At 41.0% G+C, this 22,147-nt stretch overlaps 1 protein-coding gene across 1 annotated transcript in view; it reads right to left on the bottom strand.

The window, feature by feature from the left end:
• The window catches only part of LOC307270018 (interleukin-1 receptor accessory protein-like 1), a gene marked incomplete at both ends in the record, with an annotated part of 209,324 nt that overhangs the window by 94,032 nt on the left and 93,145 nt on the right, over positions 1 to 22,147 (bottom strand). Inside the window, one exon of the mRNA XM_080053146.1 lies at positions 10,028 to 10,102. Coding sequence (XP_079909272.1) covers positions 10,028 to 10,102 — 75 coding nt within the window. The remainder of the gene's footprint in view (positions 1 to 10,027; positions 10,103 to 22,147) is intronic.

The raw sequence follows: 22,147 nt of genomic DNA, 5'->3' as shown, positions 1-22,147 counted from the left end.
ATCAGCTGGCAAATCCACAGCTGCTCAAAACAATGTACAGCAAACTGTAGCGCTCAGAAAGAAAGGCCACAAAGCTGACAGCACAATGAGGATGACTAAGGACATGCCCACCCACAACCACAATGTCGACAATATACCTGTGACAAAGGAGATGAGTGGATGCAACATTTTTAAGTATTTATCTGAATGCATTTTTTTGTATTAACTATTGGTGAAGGAAGCAACAGAAGAACTGGGTATGTGTAGGCGTGTGTGTGTGTGTGTGTGTGTGTGAGTGTGTGTGTGTACAAGGCCACCAGGTACAGCAGTGAAAGCATTGACACAATTGTCCCCATGGCTCCCATCTACATTGGCTGTGCTCCTTTCTCCCCCTGTTACACATTGAAATATGAGTAAACCCACACAAACACACACGTCAAAGCTGAAATAATAGAGCACCACAGTCAAATCCACACACACACACACACACACACACACACACACACACACACACACACACACACACACACACACACACACACACACACACACACACACACACACACACACACACACACACACACACACACACACACACACACACACACACACACACACACACACACGGATGACTTGGCAGCAACCCCTTCTACAGTCTGGGGACTCTGAGGCTGCCTGGTGTTGATAGGTTAGTGCTGTTTTTCTTTCACAAATGCAAAAAACTGAGTGTGTTAAATATCAGTGCCACCTGCTTCATCCATGCAATGGGCTAATTAAGTTTGTCCTGTGAAACCCATACTTATCCACTCTACTATTGGCTGTAGACAGGTTATTGATTGTACGAAAAATTGCACATGTCGATATTAGAAGGTGGATCCAATATTTAGGCGTGAATGTCATGGAAAAATACATTTCCCCAGTGGCATCGATACAATTCAATTTCTGCATTGGTGATGCCTTTCATCTAGGATTGATTTACTATGTACTTATACATTGATGGAACTTGGAATTCATAATCTGTGTATCTGCACAAAGGCAAAAGCATAGAAAGGCAGCTTGGCCCAGTTCTACTTCCGCTTGCCAAGACGCTTGTCGGTGTAACTTTTGAGAGTAAGCACTGGCTTCAATGCTTTTGGCTAAAGCTGCACTGGGCACCTTTGCACTTTGACAGCCACAAGTGGTATCGAGAGATAACTGTTAGAATGTATGAAAGTTGGACGGACTCACAAGCTTTACATTTATTTATTTACCTGCTAGCAGGGGATGAAAATGATGGAGCCACTGGCAGCACATTAAACCTTTATTCTGGTTAGCTGGGTTTCTCTCTTTATGTGCTCTTTGACGACTGGATGGGATTTGTCTAAATATTATGTGCGTCAGCGAATGGGACGTGAAGAAGTAGGGACAGTAAAAGTGATAGACAAGCAAATGAAGAAGTAACAGAGAGTTGTTAGAGAGACTATCCATCTGTCTGCTTCTATGTGTCTGCATTGCCAGTCTGTGTGTAAGGAAGTAAAACCCAGCACAGTCATAAGAAAACAAACTAAATCACGTCCCCAAAGTGTGGCAGATGGATGCAAAGAACGTTAACTGATCTCTGGGACATCAGCAATGCAACCATGTGACTAACCATGACAACAACCTTTTGCCCAATAAAGTGTTCTTTGTTATTTGCCTATACACTTAACTGTACTGTTTATGTCATTTAAATGCTTGAACAATTTACAGAAGGTTTCTTAGGTGCAGGCTAAACACAAACAACAAAAAAGCTCAGTCTATTCATGTCGGGAGCAAATCATAAGAATAATAAAAAATAAAAATAAATCAGAAAAATCGAGTAACAAATTAGGGACTCACCCATGCACACATCCTCTAATAAACCCTATTTGTCTTAACCATTTGTCCCCCATATTTGAAATCAATGCTCTGTCACTGAATGGAAGGATGCTCAACATTTTCTGTCTGTGACTAGTGATTAGACCAGTGTGTGTACCAACAGGGAGACTTCCATGTTATGTTTTGGTCTGAGTCTCAAAGACAGCTGGCATAGTTGCTATGATTTCTCTTACTCGAAACCAGGACAAAGACTGTCACACAGAATGCTCGGGGAGGAACTGCCTACTCTATATTCTATGTTCCAACCACACACTACTGCATGCACTGAATCAGTGGGAGTATACCTTACAATTTCACCAGCATGCAGAGTAAACTGTCTCCACAGTAAGTGAACCAGTGTGTTCCTCCCACAATGCAACATAAGATAATAAAAAAATTAACAAAAGTATGTATTCCAATGATGTTCAGGCTCACTATATACCAAACAGTGATATAATACTGTATATACTATGGAAATGGGACACAGTTGTTATATGGTAGTGAATATAAAATAAATGTGTTAGCCCATAGGGGACAATAAACACATTTATATGTATCATATGTACAGCATATAACAAACATTTTTGAGTGTATTGTATTTGCTAGGGTTTGATTTCTAGTGCAACTGTTTTTAACTGACCCTGTTCTCTCAAATTTGGTGGAAGTGCTCCGTTTAACATCTGATCCTGGCTTCAACAAAGGAATTATTGATTTACACACCAATATCAAAAAAAAATATTGAGTTTTCTAGCTGCACATCATTACTCTTTAGCTAACCCTTCAATATATAGAGACGGCAATTTTTTCATTGTTGCCGTCTCACTCCTTTGATTAATCACACAGAAGACTTTCTGAATAATGATTTCGGAGCAGAAACAATAAAGGGGAGGCTGGAAATATATTTGTATTAAGACAAGTTTAAACTTTTAACCCCCAGGTACATTTTTTGGGAGAAAGACATTAGCAAGATTCTTTGCTTCTCTATAGTTTCTCTTTTACCAATTTGTATTTTTGACATGCATAGCTACACAATAGAATACATGCAGTGGTTAGAATTATAGTATGTAAATGGAGTGATATACTAGCTCAATGAATCCATGACAGAGGTTAGAACAAATAATTGCTAATTACACGTATCGGTGCTAGAAATGTCATCATGTTGCATGACATAGTAATCTTTTTTTTTCAAATTTTTCTTGCTTTATTTTATTCTATTCTGCTGGGTAGAGAGATCAGGGCTTATTTTAGTGTGTCATAATCCCTCCCACTGGTTAGGAAAAAAAATATTCTTGCTATTCTAGACGCGAGGTATGAAAACAAGGTGCTGCCGGACTCACAGCAGCCGCGAGACAAATATCCGCAACATTTCATCCGACACATTGGTATTCCCAGTTGCTTGGCTGCCCACAGAGCCAACAGTGGACGACAACAATGGACCAACACAAAGTGGCCTGTGTGGAGAGTGTGGCCACACCAGATTTGCTTAAGCACACACAAATCCCAAGAGGGGACAGTGTTAGGTGTTAAAAGCTGTATTAGACCTGTGTGTGTGTGTGTGTGTGTGTGTTCAGCAGCTGTATGATGACATCATAGATCTGTGTGTGTCTCACATGTGTTCTTCTTCATGTGTCACTTGCCAAAGTGTGCTGCCACTGTCATCTCCCTCCCTCTTCCTTCCTGACTGTGATCCTGGCCCCTCAAGCTCTCTGGCTAGACATCAGAGGGCCGCTCTATCTCTATCTCTCTCTCTCTCTGTCTCACACACACACACACACACACACACACACACACACACACACACACACACACACACACACACACACACACACACACACACACACACACACACACACACACACACACACACACACACACACACACACACACACACACACAATCAGAAGTTGGCTAAAAGGACCAGTGTGAGACCAAAGAACCAAGGTCATGCTCCGGGCGTAGACGGGGGGGGGACGCTGTCATCTCTTTCCAACCTGGATGCAAAGTCACATAAAAACAGCCAGAAGGAAACCAATATGGCCACCTGTTTGGCTGCAAATACAGCAAGGGCAATTAGTTCAACCAGGCAACACACATGGGTGGCCAAGGGAATGATGATGAGGGGAACGTTTGCAGGTTTTTGCGAATTTGGCTGTGGGTTTTGCTGCAGGAAGGGCTTTAAAGGACAGGGTGATGAATTCTTAAAAAAATATAAAAGAAAAAGCAAGCTACGAGCCGAGGCTTCATTTAGCATTCAGGGCGAACATCTCAACAAAGGGGGATGAAATAGAACTGAACAGAGAAAAAAAGTGAATTAAACCACCTAAGAAATTAGAATGAAGAGATTTTTCTTTGAGCAAATGAAGCCTCCCCTGCTAGCAGCAATTGGGACGTTTTTATTTTAAATAGTGGCTCACAAAGGAGCAAGGTCACACCTCTGCGTCGAGGTTAAACTGAGAGGCTAATCTACAGTAGGGGCTGTAAAAATGGCTGCGCTTAACTGCAACACTAAAAGGTGCCTTAATTATAAAGCAGGTGGCTCTTGAGGTAGCAAGCTGTCACACAGCGGTGAATAAGTCGCCTAGCGGTTCTTCCTGCTGTCTGTATAATCCATGCGTTGATGCTTGAATGGCGATGGCAATCAGGTGGGCTGTATCGCACGCTACAGTGCAGAAACTACTGACACATGGCAGTACTGGAAGGAGCATATGAATATAGAATTTGGGTGAGTGTGTGCGTTGAGGAAAAATGCGATTTTTAATTTCAAAAAGACTAACTCCGATTTGAAGTACACAGCGGTTGATAGAGCAACAGCTGTCAATGGCTTTAACAGTCCCAATAGCTTTAGTCCACAGCTCTCAAATCATAAACTGTGGTAAACTGTAACGTATAGTGGAATCCAAAGAAACAGGGTGCAAGTCAAAAATGCCACCATGAATCCATGTCCTGAGAAGACCTCTGCAAGATACAGTTACCCATAATACCCTTCTCTGTACAGGAGTTGTTTATGTGTGTCTTCATATAGCCTATTTCTGATTAATAGATCTACGCACAGATGGGAAGAATGGCTGGCACAGACAAGAGTCAGTATATCCTAATGCTCAAGGGCTGTGGCCAGTTCTTGAAGCTATTTTCTGCTATGGGATGAAAAGCTAGATTTTGGGGCCAATCACCATCCAAAGAGCGACCATGGTTTCAGCACTGTAGTAACGCTCTGGTGAATTTCCTACTTTTGCAAAATTAGCCACCTTTGCACCAGCGGGCGAATCAGGTCTCTTCCCCTCATTACCTTATGTAAAAACACTAATGGCGGCGTTCCTTTGCCAAGAATCCCTTCCAATCACTAGCAGCAACCCCTCCCTCTACCATGACACTCAGGATTTATGCTTCCAAGCAGCAGGGCATATTAACCATTTGGGACAGTGTGCTGTCTTGTATCCACTTTCATCTCTCATAACTCAACGTAGGACACCATCATATTTCAGCCCCCTCAGTGAATCTTCAATTATCTCGCTCACTCCCCCCCCCCGAAACTCCCTCTATACTTTAATATTTCCCTCATTCTCTTTCCTCCTCTTTCTTCATCTTTATCTCACCCTGTCTTTCTCTCCCTCCAGGGCCGTGACTCATCCGGAGACTTGGCTTGAATGCAGAGGATAGCATTGCTCGCAGAAGTACAATAACTTGAGGGGAATAAATATGGCCTAATTGAGAAAATTATGTAATATTGATCCTAAGGCCTCCAAAGCTTTGGCTTTCGTTGGGGCCTGGGACATTCAGTGCGTTGGCTGTATGTGAGAGTGACTGTGTGTGATGTTTGGGATATACTGTAGGTGTTGCTGAGGCTGGCTATGTTGTGTGAGACACTCTAGAGGAACTGAAAATGTGTCCCGTGGTGGTGTGACGAGAACTTCCTCAGTTCAAAAGCACAAGACTACCTGAGTTTGAGCTAGCTGGGCGAGGATGTTTCAGAATGTACCGTATTTAACCCTGCAGAGCAGTGATGCTTTGAAGACGCCTTTAATTTAAAACTGGAGTAGGGGAAATGTCCCTTTGTGCTGTCTGTACCAGTGCCAGAAAGGCTGGTGACAGTGTTAGTAAATTCTTCACACATCAAGTTGTGTGGGGTTTGGGTTCAAATGTTACATTTTTTAATTCTTAAGTTATTTAGAATGATATCCTTGTCTTGTCTTCAGCTACATATGTATACACACACACACACACACACACACACACACACACACACACACACACACACACACACACACACACACACACACACACACACACACACACACACACACACACACACACACACACACACACACACACACACACACACACACACACACACACACACACACACACACACACCTAGGTGTCATCTGAAGACAGTACATGATACAAGTGAGAGATACATCGTTTCTCCCAGGCCTTTGGTATTTACTTTGAACATAATCTATCACATGTATATCTACCTATCTGTGGCATTCATCACATAGCTTGTTGTCAGCAGAACATTCAGGAGACCAGTATCGATCATTAAATATTGAAGAAAAAAAACGCCTGGATCAATGCTAGAAGTATTGATATCACATGCAGCTACAAGAAAAAAATCACTTCCAGGATAATGGGATGATCATCATTCACAGATTGATGAATTCAAGCAAAGGTTATACATTTCCAAACCATCTGTTGGACTGAGGTTGAACCCACATTTTAACAGTGTGGAGAAAGGTGACATTTTGTGTGCTGTCTAAGTGCACTTCGTCATTCCTTCCAAATGGTGGACCTGCACCAGAGCAACAGTGCATTGATGTGGCTAACCTCATCGTTACCAAAAGACTACACATTCTATTTTGATATTTGCTTCCAACTCCCAAGTCAATTACGGATAACGATGGTTTTGTTCGGAGGTCTCGTCTATTTATAGCATTAGAACATGTAGCTCCCTGTGATGAGGTACTGAAAACCAATTTCAAGTGTACACTGTTATTCACCAACCAACAATTAGGAGGCTCAACCTCAGAGAGAAGTGCAGATAGTCAGATGTTTTATAGGAGCCTATGTAGAACAAAGGGATGCTCACAATTCGGAGAGGAAGCGATACAGATATTCAAACTATGCAATTAAGGTCAAATAATGCGTTTGTATTATGTAACAGTGTTTTAGAAATTAATGTTAAATCTTATTCAGACATATCTTTCAGCATGTGTATCCTATATAACATTAAACAGTTAAAATCACCACTAATTTATCTTTCATTTGGACACCCTAACATTACATCCATGTGACATCCATGTATCTAATTTCAAGACCATCTGCATTAATATGCTGCTCAGCCTCAAGCCATCTGGGAAGACTTTCCAAAAGATTTGGAACCTGGCTGCGGGGAATTGTCCCATTCAGACACAACTACATTAGCAAGGTCGCTACTGATGTCGGGTGATAAGGCCTGCATTCAAATGGATCCCAAAGATATTAAATGGGGTTGAGGTCAAGTCTCCGTGCAAGCCCTGCCAAGTTCTTCCACACCAAACTGAGCAGTAAATGTGAGATCAGACAGAATGTGAAGCAACCACTATGTTTAAATGATGCAAGATGGTGTGAACTGACACAAATTCCTCGCAGGCTACATACAAAATATGTGGATAAGGATGTCCACATGACATTTTGTTATTTGGTGTATTTCTTTAATAAATTAGTTGACAAAACTTAGCTGTTGGAAATATATCTAGCACTTAATAGAACATCTAAAATCAAAAAATGCCCAATCATACAAAAGTAGAATAGTTTTTTGCCAACTATTATTGTTACTTCTAAATTACAGAAAGGTGCACCAAAGCATTCAAGTGATAGCTTCAAAATGAACTACGGAGGAATATAGCAAAGAGACTCAAGACACCACCAACTAGTTTGTTCTGTGCTGCAATTTCAATTCAAAACTGTCTGTGCGGTGTCGTAGTGTCATAGTGTCAGGGGAAGAAGTGTGATATCCCGAGGAAGGAGGCAGTTGAAACGGCTTGGAGTTATAACAGCCAATCAAGCTCACAGGGGAACTTTGTGGCTATTCCCAGAATGAACATCGCAAACAGAGTGCCACAATGGCCATGAGTTCAATCTAACCCAAAATGAAGTGTCAGGAAAAGTAGTCAGGTAAGACCGCAGGACATGTCAGCTATGCATAGAAAACAGCACAATAATAAATCAAATCTGGCAAAGGCTATTTTTCTCAAAGTTCGTTTGAATCCCTGGATGGATTGAGCTCGATAAATTATTATTATTTTTCCACAGGGAAGACACAAACATGTTTATGCGTTAAAGAATTAATGGACCCTTCGTCAAAGAGTTTAATGTTTACAAATTGTCCACATTAGCAATCTGCTAGAAATGGACTTACACTGCGGTTGGTCTGTTTTGGCTAGACTGCATTCAATTATTCTAAATTGGCGCAAGAAGTGAAAGCACTTGAACTATTAGACCAATTTACAGACCCAAATAGTATGTGAGAAGGCAGTGGAAAGACGTGGCCACTAAGGGCAGAGAAGAACATTGAAGCTATGGTGCTTATATTTTTCATATAAATGAATGTCGGTCAAATTGAAGACATTTCCAAACGACTTGACACAAAGTTTTCCCTGGGACAACAGAAGTTATGCACTATAGCTTTAATACAACGTGTTGTAATCAAGCATTTCAAAAGTGATCAATAATAAAAGAGGAACCACATCCATTAGGAGACAAAGAAGGAAGTGAGCCACACACCAAGTTAAGTGCGCGCTGATTAAATGGGGCCGCCCATGTGTTCTCTGCGCTCATCCCTTGAGTTCCACAACAAGAGCTTGAAAAGTGTCTCTTCACGGTCGCCTTTTCCTGCACTACTCTGCTTTCTCCCTCTCACCTGCCTAATTAACTGTCAGTTGGAGCCATTTATGCTCCTATATTTCATGGGAGAACGCATATTAAAATTCCACCAGAACTGCCACAAACCCTGAGAGCACACCCATGCGTTTGAATGGGCCTCTCTGCGGTTGACAAGAGCACGCTAGCCGGCAACACAGAGAGGGAAGTGATAGGGGCTTGTACAGCTCCAGAATCAAATAGGTGTTCATATATTATGTACACAGTGCTGCTGACTGTGTGTAGAATATCAATGAGGTGGAAGGAGGAGCATTCACTAAACTACTAATCCTCATCCAGTTAAAATGAAAATGAAAATCAATATTCAATTGGATACAGATAGCTAAGGGGATGAAAGTCTATTGATAACAAAAAGGAAAGACCCTGAGAATAAGAAATACAGTAAAAGGTGCACCGTGCCTAAGGTACTCTAAATCAACCACAATAAGCAGTACATTTATTTCTCTTTGGAACACTGTCCTCTTAGCAACCAGGTAATGGATTTTGAAAATCCCCATCATCCACTATGAAACACTTAATTAGAGGGGGGAAAAAGCCATTTAGGCTTTTATCCATTATCAAATTAAAGCTGCAATGATTTGTGCCTATTTTCTGATTGCCACCTTTTACCTCTGCAAGCCAGTTGTGTTCATCGTCCATGACAAATTTACTTCAAAGGAAGCCTTCATCATGACCCATTTTCCGTTCTACCAACAGCTGAGCTCTCGGCCAATGAGGTACAAGAGCAGGAATTTTCCCATGAGCTCCTGTTCATCAAAAGATGGCAGGGCAAACAAAACGCTATGGTTCTGAGGCAGCCGAATGAGGGAGAATTGCTTTATCATAGACAAACATTACTTCAAGGTAAGATCGATTACACATGGACATCTGAAACAAATGAAATATATAGGAAGGCATTGGTGATCAATGCTGCAACAAAATATAGCAACATAGCAACAGTGAATTCTCCTTCACAGCAGGCATTATCGAGAAATAACCAACCGTAGGGTACAGCATTAATCAGCGTTGTGTATTAAAAATAAATAATTTACGGTAGGAACTAGAAAAAACATTATGAGTATGAGTACCATTTGACCCCAGTATTTCCACCATACATGCACAGCTAGAAAAGGAATTGACGCCTATCGCTCAGAACAAAGCCAGTTGAGTAGAACGGGACCTACTTCCAGGGCTTTGATCAACTTATCTTGCAATATGAAGCGACGTCATTGTGACGAGCAGGCTTATACCACGGCAAGTAAACACGTTTCCTTACCTATTGCCATCTCTATGACGCTCATTTGGCTCTCTGAAGGGAACAGGATTTTCGGCGGCTTGTCCGTCAGGGGAGCTGTGAAAAGACAAACACAGAGAAAGAGCACATTTCACATTGAATTCATCATCTTTCTTCCCAATGGACAGTGGGAGTATGATTTATTCAGCAGAGACCACAATAAAGGCTGAACAAATACATGGAAATATAATATCTAAAGGGTTGAACAGAGAGAAAAAATTACTATGACTCAGAATTCAAAGCATCAAGGTACATGCTTGTAAAGCGGCAGCTGCTTCAATGCTAATGCTATACATCCCTTGTAAAAAAAACAAGCGTGTAAGTGATGGTGGGGCTTAGGACTGCAATACAGACTGTACTGCAATGTAGTGTATGTAGTAGTAAACTAGTAAACCATTTCCGAATCTATAGTGTACCCCGAGGTAAAAATAATTCACTGCTGCTTTGGATAAGAGTAGCCGAAGGTGATGCAGTATTGCCAGCTGTGTGTGATATGACTGGATAATTTGCGTCTTGAAATGTAAGCGTTTAGGACTGTCTATTAGAATGTCAATAATAAAAAGAAAAAGAAAGCTCCCGCACGGGGGATTTGTGGTACATTTTGGCAGCAACACGCAGGCAGCTGATTTGAAAGTCTATCACAGAACATCCTCCGTCCCATCTCCCCTCGAAAAAATACCCCAACTCCAATTAGACAGTTTCTGAGTAACAATAGACGTGCACTTAGAGGCTCCTCGTTATTATGATTCCCTAATTGGTTCCAGTCTTCAAAGTGGGATCAGAGAGGGGTTTTTTCTATCTCTGCACTACTGGCAATACTCGAAGAGATGGGGCTTGTTTCAGTAGAAATGACTTGTGGTTTGACTGTGATCGCTGAGCTGAACCTGGGGACATTTTTCAGAGTTTTCGTGAGGGATGCGACACTATCCAAGTTTTCACTGAACGGGTTCCTCCACACTTCAGTTTTCTGGAGATCACTGCAGAATGTTAGCATGTTGATATTGACTGCTTTACAAAAAAAAAATGAATTCTGGCTAGTTTCATCCCAACAACCGCAAATTAACAGAGCACATTTTTCTGAAATGTCCTTTTCCTTGTTGCACGTTATTCAGTGGTTCATTGTGAACATTCGCAACTCCATTTTCCCTCCATAAGTTTTGTGATGCAACTGCAAGAACCTTACAATGAACTTTTAAATGACGCTGTCTTGAAAAGGCCAGTTAAATACACCCAAAAAGTCTTAACTCATCTATTTTGGCCACAATTGCATTTTATTCCAAGGATCCCTTGAATATTAGGAAGGCTCTTGGGGTTTTTGTAAGGACTACAAGCACATTTATATTTGTATTTGAACGGCAAATCCTCCAAACTAGATGAGAAAATATGTCATTGTCACAGTATTCCAAAACAACAATTTTGTTTTTAATTTTAATTTTTTTCTGCCAACATTTATGGCTAAGGTTTGGTTAAGTTTAGGCAACTTGATGTTCTTGGTTTGAAATTAAAGAAAGGAAAGATCACAGTCATGCTTAAAATACACCAGAATTAAGGGGATGTGAATGACGGACGGATATAATGCACATAATCTGCATTGCTGCTTTTTTTAAGATTATTTTTTGGCATTTTCAAGCTTTTTTTATTCGACGGTACAGAGTTGAAATGGGGAGACAGAGAGAGAGAGGGGGGATGACATGCAGTAAAGGTCCACGGGTCGGATTCGAACCCGTGACCACTGCAACGAGGCCTGAGCCAATATGGTTAGCAGCACTCTAGACATTCTTAACAGAAAATCAAACAGATTCCATTTCAAGCATTTACTTGCAATAAATAAGCAAAAACGACTTGATTGGCTTGACTTGTTTTCAAACTCTAATAAGTAATCAGTGGAAGATTGAAATACTTTAAGCGTTGCAGAGAAACAAACCATTTTTAAGGAGCATCATCTTAGAGAGAAAAACAGACAATAAATGATACATGTCTGCAGACTTTTGAGCGGACATGTCTATTGATGAAATATATATTTTTTTTGGCATTTTCAAGCTTTATTAGTACAGAGTCGAAATGGGGAGACAGAGAGAGAGAAAGGGGGGATGACCTGCAGTAAAGGTCCACGGGTCGGATTTGAACCCGCGACCACTGCAACGAAGGCCTGAGCCAATATGGTACGCGCTCTATCCACTACGCAACCGGAGAACCCCGTTTGATGAAATATTAAAAAAAAAGCACCATATACAGAGAGGGGTGGCTTTCCTTTAGTGCTGCTCACTCAATGTTGATAATGAAAGAAAACTCCCATTGTTCTGACAAGACAATACCATGACTTGGTCTAAAATAAAGGATCATGCAATTTTGTTAAGAGGAGTGGGCTGAGAGCACGGACAGAAATGCCAATGGAGGCTCATTCATTACATATTCAAAAAGGAGCCGTATAGCGTATTATGCCTTTCCCTGTGCCTGCAATCAATGTTTCAATCCAGTTTTTTTGTTTGTTGATGAAATATGCTTTAATGATTATTTTGTTTCATTATGGTTTGGAAAGAAAAAAAATTGTTTTTCCACTCTGGCGGTCGGTTTTACACAAGACAATGCTGAATTTGAAGAGAGCAAACGGTGCTCGAGCAGAGATGTAGAGCTGAATGTATTTATAGAAACATGAAGAGAGAGCTCAGCTGGGGATACAAACATCAAACATGGAGGCACGGTTAGTCATTTTGGAACGTTATACATTAAATATTTGCAATCATGATTAAACAAGCAGAACACAGAAAAAAAGGAATAACCATTTTGATACTTCAATATATAAAGTAGGATAATTGGATATAGAAATAGGATAACTTTTCAAGCTCTTACTTATCGACCAAGTGTTATACATTATAGAAAGGCACTCCGAGCAACTGCCTCCAGTAGCACCCGGAAGGTATAGCGCGAGAGTGTGTTTGAAGTTACACAATCGACTGCCAGGCCCAGGATTGTTAAAAAGGAAAATAGAAAAATGTGGTACCAGTTGAAAATAACCTGAACGCTTTAATGCTGCTCCTTGCAACGCTTCCCAGATTACCCACAAATCTAGTCACGTTCCAATAAAAACAACCCAACCGCACACGCCATGCACATGTAACAGGTCTCTGATACTTCAAGTTGCGTAGGAAAACTAGGCATGTCAAATATCTAAGATGAATGACATAATTTGGGTTTATATTGAGGCCCCTAGCTACACAGCAGGACTTTCTGAATGAAGTCGGAATCATCCCGTGTCCTGCAAATAAGACTATTGTAATGAAAATATTTGCATCCATAGATTATGGATTTTTTTGTAATTCCCATGTCAAAGTTTAATAACAGGACACTCCCAATTTGATCTGAAAATATGAAAAATGAATTCATAGTCACATGCACTGTGTTGAATACACTCAGCACGAGTTTATGATACAGTATTGACTCATATAATTAGAATTCCTTTATAATATTATTTGGACTTTTTGTATTATCCTTTATGAAGACTCTCCAGGCACAACAGCCAGTTTCTATGACGACCAGAGGGAATACACAACGATCGGCTCTCTCTGCCACTCTGCTCCCTTGAAACTTGGGCCTTCATCTCCTTTGTCCTTTGCATGTGACAATTCCCAACTCTTGAATTTAATCTGAGCAAACAGGATTCATCTATTCAAATTCTCAATTAAAAAGGGCATGACCCCACTGTTCACTGTGGTAACCTCACTTTGCAAATTAATCTTAGAAGACGGATGCATTTCGATTTTCTTTTTTCTTCTAAAAGTCATGTAAAGAGAATAGAGGCCCCCCTCTCTCTCTCTTTTATTCAAATGTGAATTCTCGTTTTGATTTGCATGTTGCACTGAGCCAGTTGAGGGTGAAATCGCAAACGTGGAAGGTAATCAGAGTCCTGGAGAATGGCGTTTTACTCTAGTAGGGATACTGTCCTTCATGAAAACCAAGGGCACGGTGCTGATATGCTGTTCCGTCGTTTGGCTCTCTCGGTGCAGGAGGGCATAGAAAACAGACGCATTCACACAGACACTCACGTTTTCGAGGTGCATTAGTGGCTGTTCTTCAACTACAAAACTCTAATTCTGTTGTGGGTTATTTTGAGTGGGAGTGGGCGGGCTCGTTTGCTGAAGGGCTATAAACACATCCAGCATGACCTGCTTCCCTGCCACACACACAGTATAAGCACATCACACACACACACACACACACACACACACACACACACACACACACACACACACACACACACACACACACACACACACACACACACACACACACACACACACACACACACACACACACACACACACACACACACACACACACACACACACACATTCCTGCAAACATGACAAAACCTTGACGTTGATACCAGCTTGGAGGGAAAATCTTTAAAGTGTCCCTCGCAGGCCCTGTGATCTACTCTCAGTGTGATCACATGATGATGGATGGGCGAGTGGAGTAATGAAATAGAAAGAAAAAGACCTTGTTCTCCCCCATTAACTCTACCGTCGCCTTCCCGCTCTCCAGCAACATCCGTCTGTCCCTCGCTCTACGTCTTTGCCGCTATGTCTGTCTGTGTCTCTCGCTCTCAAGGGATAGAGAGAGCGGGAAGATGAAAAAGGAGGGAGGGAGAGGGTTGTGGTCCTCTGTTCACACCTCATTAGAGACCACTTCAGCATACATAGATTAAGAGGAGTAGTGAGCAAGTGTGTGTGTGTGTGTGTGTGTGTGTGTGTGTGTGTGTGTGTGTGTGTGTGTGTGTGTGTGTGTGTGTGTGTGTGTGTGTGTGATGTGTGTGTTATGTGTGTGTTGGTGAGCATGAGATTGTTAAAGGATGCAGTGCAAGTTCCTCGCGAGAATACAAAAAAAAAAAGTTCTCAAGCACATTGAGAGGCAAACCTTTCTAGTCATACACACACATGCAAAAGATCTTCCCTTTTTTTCTACATCATAATTGAATTTAACAGCTGGACGAAAAGTATGGCTCGGACTGGACTTTAGCAGAGTGGGTAATGGACCACCATTCCAGATAACTCACAAAATGTAACACACAAGGAGGTTAAATAACTATGAAAACACACTTAGGGAACAATACTTGAGTCCAATGCTGGGATTAAATCCCGGTAGGATTTAGCACATTATAACATTCTTGACTTAAATTGTTGTTTTTGGAAGTATGAATGCATTTTTTTGGGGGGGGGGGCTGTCATCGAGTACTGACATGCTTTTAGTGTGCACTTTCCCATTTAATGGCTAAATATACAGTTCAACAGAGTGGAAATATGCCATCGTAAATTATTAATGTGACCCCAGCTGAGGGGAAGAAGTGCTCTCATTACCACCACAACAGAACCGGTACAATTGTCCTTCGGCGACAAGCTCTCACACACATAGCAGTGATTACAAATAAAATGTGCAGACCAGTCAGATTTACAGAACAGTTAAGTGCTCCTGAGAACAGTGGTGCTGCCGGTTGCCGTTGATGGCTGCTGTGTGGGAGTTCAATTTTATAGTTCTGGCAAAAAAAATAAGTGTTATTTTAGCGGCAGGTGCCCTGGAACATCTGCTTGAGGGCATCCGCTGAAATGCAGCAGAGTCAGGATGGGTTCAGTCTCTTGATGGTCTCTATGATGGAGCAGACCGGATTTAACTACAACCAGAGGGAAGCTGGGAGTTATAAAGGACACTCTGTATTAGAGACCTGGACTTAAGATTCCTCTAGCTAACAGTGAACAATTTGAGAAATCTAGTATTTTCATTGACCCCCCCCCCAAATCAAGATGCTGCGACAACAGCATGCAAGTGGGACACATTGGGTATCCTTATTGGTCTTCAGCTATTACACATGCAACTCAAGAATCTTATGCACACTTTTCTATTTTGTTGAAAGCACTTATATGATTGTTTGCTACCTGGAAGGCTTATTTCAGGGCAGGAAGCTGCAGTCACTGAACTTGGCACACAACAATGCATCTGCTTTGTAGAATTTAATAAGATTTAATTGGCTCAACATGCAAGCATAACTGCATATTGCCAGCCAAGCAAAAGCTTCCAGTTTTACTTTTGTGTTTGGGAGTGTACAGTAACTGCATACATCCATTTTAACATGTTATCATATTCAAAAGAAACATATCTAGTTGGCATATTTTCTATTTGTTTGTAAGCTTCTATCACTACTGTCGATATGCTGTGGATGTGGGGTACTTGTACAGACTGGTAAAGACAAGTCACAGAATGCTTTAAAACATAAAAGTTACCTTTAAACTGCCATTTTACCTCATCCTCAAAACCCTCTGGCCAAACCCCCTGCCCTAAAGCTCTGCTGGCTTTATATCTGTAAACTGTGTAGGTTATAAGAGTCAATTGAATCCACTGTCATGTTCGCGGAGCCGTCCTGAGATAATGAGTGTTTGTGCGATGGTAGGTTACACTGGTGTAAGTATCCATTTACTGTGCCCACGGACATGGTGAGCAGCATTATGGGTAAGCTGTGGATTTCAAATAATGCCCGACTGGCTTTGAGGTGTCTTAGCACTGGCCCAGAAAAGTCTCTCCACGCCATCACATTTCCACCACAAGCTTGTAAACAAGTCGGAATGCTTCCGTGAATTCATGCTTTTTTACGCCAGCCTACAATTCACCGGTGAAGACACTATAGGGGTAGCCATTTCAGAGACGCAAAAAAAAACACATAGCATCGACAACTATACCATGTCGATCAAATTCCGTCTTTATGCCCATTCTAATGTGTAGTTCAATTGAAACTGAACAATGTGTGTGTGTTTGCCGAGTTGCAGCCAGTGGTTATGATGGATATGTCTGGGGTGCATTAGATAAATCTTCCATCTGGAGGAGGATGCTGCTTGTTAAAAATGAGCTGGATGCTCTCGGAGACTAGCGGAAAAAAAGCACCGACAAATTTACTATTGGAAAAAATTGAGCCCTGAAGAAATGACAACGCAACACTCTCTGAGGAGACTTGTTGAAAAATACCAATAAAGAATCCCAATAAGGGTGTATTTCCTTATTGAAAAAGGTGTTGTTTAAGCAGATCCATCAAAACAATTGAATATGAGAAGGCTCATAGAATGGGACAATACATCCAGGGGAAATCACATAAATCATATAACTGCAGGCACTGGGAATAGCTGGAGTGATTTTTCCCTCCTGTGTATGGCTTTGAAAAGGACAGGCAGTCCATATAATTACTCACAATGGTCATGATATAGTGCACTGAGGATTTTAATGTAATGATGCTTCTTTGATGTAAAAACATGGACACACTGTAAACATTTGCACAGTTGAACAAAACCGTCCACACAAAGATAATGTGATTCGAATCATGGCGTAATCATCGCATAGAGATAAATGGAAACAATTCAATAGGACACATGCATATTCTTAAAGGCAACTGTGTTTGTGTGTGTTAGGGGGGAGTTTGGTTCATGATGGAGGATGAAGTCTTCAAATGTTTCTATGCATCATGTCATAACCTCTAGCCTTGTATCTCAAGCTATTATTTGACCACAGGGCCAGTGAAGGTTCAGATATTGAATGAGGTGCTCAGTTGACTTTACTTATATTACCTTTTACATTGTGTATGTTTAGGGATGCAGATCAAAACAACATCTTCCCCGACATGAAATACTTTGCATTTAATTTCCTTGCACAAACAACTTGTTCGACTATTTTGAATGAATTTTGAACATAAAATAAAACTAAAATACATTTAAAACTCTTGTTTGGAAAGCCCTCTTCCTGTGTACAGGTTGGAGTTTGCACAGGACTTACTTTTTGCGTCTGTTAAGTGTTGTAACTTTGAAAAGGAGATGGTAGCTTGACACGCCATGGCAGGGATCATTAAAACAAGTTAATATCTATAAGGATATGGAAATGATGTAACAGAAAATTCATCAGAACCTAATGCAGGCAATTTCTATGAGGCAGGGTTGAGGAAAAATATACAATTGATTAATACACTTTCTGCCATATACTGCATTCTCAGCAAGCATTGCTTGCCGTTTGTCTTAGCTTTAAATTTCACTACTCGACAGGCAATACCTATGTACTTCCCTGTAATTAAAAAGTGAATTAATCTTGAGTGCTGGCTGTCATAAATTTCCCTATTTTTCCCTCAGCCTGCTTCCTGGTTCCCCTCGATAAATATATTCAGAGCAATCAATAGGGGTATTACTATATATATATATATATCACCGTGGGAATCAGCTTGGCAGGTTGCCCTTGGCTGTGCTACACATCCTGCGTTGCCCATTTTATCCTCCAAAATGTCCGTGTCTTGTTCTATATGAGGACTTGGCCGCTGTTGAGGGGACAGTGGGAGTAACGTGTGGGAGGCTTTGAGCAAAGGCCTCTCCTGTTTAGCTGGAATTTGCTTTAGAAATGTTCGAGGGAAAGTTGAAGAAACAACATGGCAGAAAATAGACTTTCAATGCTTGCCTGGGCAGGAACTCCCCGGAGAAAGGGAGGAGAGAGAGAGAGAAAGTAAACAGCGCTAATGTGACAAGTTCTGCTTACTTGAACATTTGAAATAAAGTGAAAGAAAGTTGCAATTAGGCAGATGTGTAAACCAAGGCGGTGTGCTGTAATTAATCATGATTGCGTTAATTACACTTTGTTTTTGCCATAACGAGCAGTAAAAAGAGATGAAGAGCAGGGGGAGAATGTAGAACATGAAGGATCTTATGCCAAACGACACTGCAGCCTCACAGTGGCTTTATTGAGATTTCATTGCTGTGGATATTAAAAAATGCCAATTCTCTCCCTGCGGCAAATAAGTTTCCTCTCATTCCGGCTACCCCAGCAGAGTGAATTATTTCTCTGCTCCGTCTGTAAAAACTTGTCTTTTAAGTCCATTATTGCTCTATTTTCCATAAGCAAAGCCATGTCTGATATCATCTTTTAATTAAGATTTTACAAGTTGCTTCCCCCAGCTCAAAAAACAAGATTTTTCTTTTTCGTGCTACAGCATACTTCCCAAGGACATATTACAGTTTCTTTGTTTAGTTTAGCAAATAACCCATTTTACATTCCACAACTGTGATGAGAAACAATAAAATGAGCATCCCTTTAAAGCCTCTAATAAAGATTATTGAGGATGAGGGTGCTTCAAATAGTTGCAGTCAGTGCAATCGTACATTCTAAATTTCATTACAGATACAAGGTTGGCCGAGCTCGATTTCGAAAGGAACCGTCTTTGTGACAACCAGTTTGGACTATAATAAGCAGTATTCCAACTATCTAAATGCTTGACTGGTAATGGTAAAGAAAACAATTATTTGAAGAAGAAAATTAATTTTTTTTTGGTTACTTATGAGATAGAGTCATCACTCCACTAGATAAGAAAACAGCCGAGAGAATTATGAATTGGTCACAAAAATGTATCATTTATGCAGCATGTAGCACACTTTTAAAAGATAGTAATGGGGCTCAGTGTACATGCTTATGACAATGCTATATTAACCACGAGTACTTTTCAACCAACAAGGTGATTTATCAAAGACTTATAATGCTTACTGTTTTCATTAGGCCTGGCTTTTCAGTTGCTATTTCAAATAGTATGGTAATTTCCCTATTTACGTGCAAAACAAAACGTGCACTGTGTGATTGTATGTATAGTTCAGATATCTTCCCACCATGTATTAAGAAGAAGTTGAACCTAAGCTTATCAGTATGTTACAGTCACCACTGTTCTGAGCCTAAAGGACAATTGCTAAAGAACTATTTCATGTGGCATAGATCTAAGAAACCAAACACATTTAAATACTGTCAAACATGGAACAACAGCATCCGTGTATTGTCTGGGCAGGTCAACGTTCTCAGCTAGAAACAACAACGTCCAACATCAAAGTCATTGGTACGCCCCCAAACTGTTTCCATAAAATAAAAAAGTTACGGGAATTTATGTTTTATTGTTACTCCGAGCAATGTTTAATGCAATGTTAATATTACCAATAATAACAAAAAGACCCCGGTTTTAATAAACCAGAATGATCCCCTACGATTTTTCCCACAAGTTCAGCCTCATAGCCTCAGTTGTAAATCTTAATTAGTGTTGGTGGAAATATCGACTGGGGTGTTTTTGTGCCCCCAGGGGAATCTAACTGTCGAAACATGGTGACCCTGTACTTCATTCATATAATGATAAGCCCTTCTTCATTGGGGCACTTTGTTTTCCCCCATTAATGGTAACAAGCCAATTAAATGAGTTACATTTCGTTTGGTCTGCCTTCAACACAACCAATTATATTTGAACATTTATAGGAAACCGTCCATCGCAAAAAAGCAAAAAAAGATCCCAATATTATTCAAAGCTTAACAACATCCCTCTCAGCATAGTTTAGACTTTGATTGCACCAATCTATCCACCACTTGTGTGTCAGTGACCACTGCATAAAATCCATACTACGCTCCAGGGCCTCCTTAACTGTGATGGCGATGCAATAGCTACTAGATTCAGATAAGTGTTATTGCTATAATAGTCTGTACCTCTGTAATACAATACAGTGTGTATAACTGTGGAACTGTTTCACTACAGTCCACTTGGGCAAATACAACCACACTGGACTTGAGTGAACATGTTTCCCTCCCAACGTTCCAGTCAATCTAACTGGGTTCATCCAATATTGGCATTTGACTTTAACCACAGCGAGCTTTGATTGCAGGTGCCTAAAATGATTTCAGCCAATGTATTTTGGCACTCGGCTCAGCACTCAAACATCCTTTGGAATGTTCAATGGGAATAGCACGAACCCTCCTGCATTATTCAAAGCGAGCTCCAACATACCTCCGGTAACAAAAACAAAAGCAGTTGGCCTAAGCACTTCCATAAACAAGGATATGATCGTCTTTAATAATAAAAAAGCTCTCAGCTGGATGTTACATAATCGAAAAATATATCGAAAAAGTGAGGTTGCTTGTTGCATTTCAGAAGTAGGCAATACAGCATGAAGCAACCAGGACCTGCCCGGTCCCTCAGTGGCTATCGTACAATGGTTACTGGACCAATATTACCTTCATTATTCCTCTTTTAAATACAACACTTAGAACTGTGCAGCAACATTTAACCTAACTACAAATGTGGCACACTGGCCCCCCTGAAATCAAATTTGAAAACCCTTGTGCAGTGTGACTAATAAACTTAACTGACTCCCTGTGATCAGTGCGTGCGACAGTTGAGCAGATAGCACTTCTGTGATGCTCTCTTTCATCAGTCTCTCAGCCCTTGTACCCATCCTCTACTGCAACCTTTCTTATCGCCCGATACACACGCCTGACCTTCCACACGTACACATACAGCCCCTCTGGCTGAGAAGCCACATGTGAACCTGGGCTGTCATTGACATTCTCTTGCATCAGCGGGGCCCAAGCTCCAAATGACACCGTGACCCGGCAGGCACACGATTGTGATCAAGTGACATCAAGGCAGGAGAGGCCATGACCGCCAGATAAAACGCTTGTGTCCCTCCTACTCACTCCATCACTGCCAGTGCACAATGGGCATTCTGAGTCACCCTGGTTACAAATAATACTACGTTTTCAATGTGGGTTGAATCCTGCATCGGCAAAGGTGTCTAGTTTGTGTCAATATGTCTGAAACAACTTGTATTTCAATTTTTTTGCATCATTGCTGCCAGTATTGGTGTTCTCTCTCTCTCTCTGTTTGGGTCTGTTTAGGTCAGGCTAATGTCAGTACTAATTATCCTTCTATCTACTTCATAGCAGGTCTTACTGTCCTTGGGTGACATTTTTCCTCTCATTTTCACAGGGCTGTTTTGGATCTATGTCCTGACAACCTCCACTACGGCAGCGGTTATTTGCTGCCAGAGAAAAATGCTGAAGACATTATAAAATACTGGTTTGTGGAATTTAGTGTATTGTACTGTATGACAGAGATGAGGGTACAATTCTACCCTTTAGTTGTTAGTTTGAATGTGTTCTGAGTCATCCTGGTCCATTGAGCGTAGTCAGTGAATAAAACATTATCTCTGCACTGCCATGATATGATTGATGAATATTGGGGCACAATGCTATCTCTAAGAAGAAGCCAATCCTCCTTGAGCTTCAAGC

Source organism: Ammodytes marinus, assembly GCF_949987685.1.
Source record: "Ammodytes marinus genome assembly, chromosome: 24".
NCBI lineage: Eukaryota > Metazoa > Chordata > Actinopteri > Uranoscopiformes > Ammodytidae > Ammodytes > Ammodytes marinus.
Note: the sequence above shows the minus strand (reverse complement) of the source record. Positions and strands in the feature narration are given on the sequence as shown.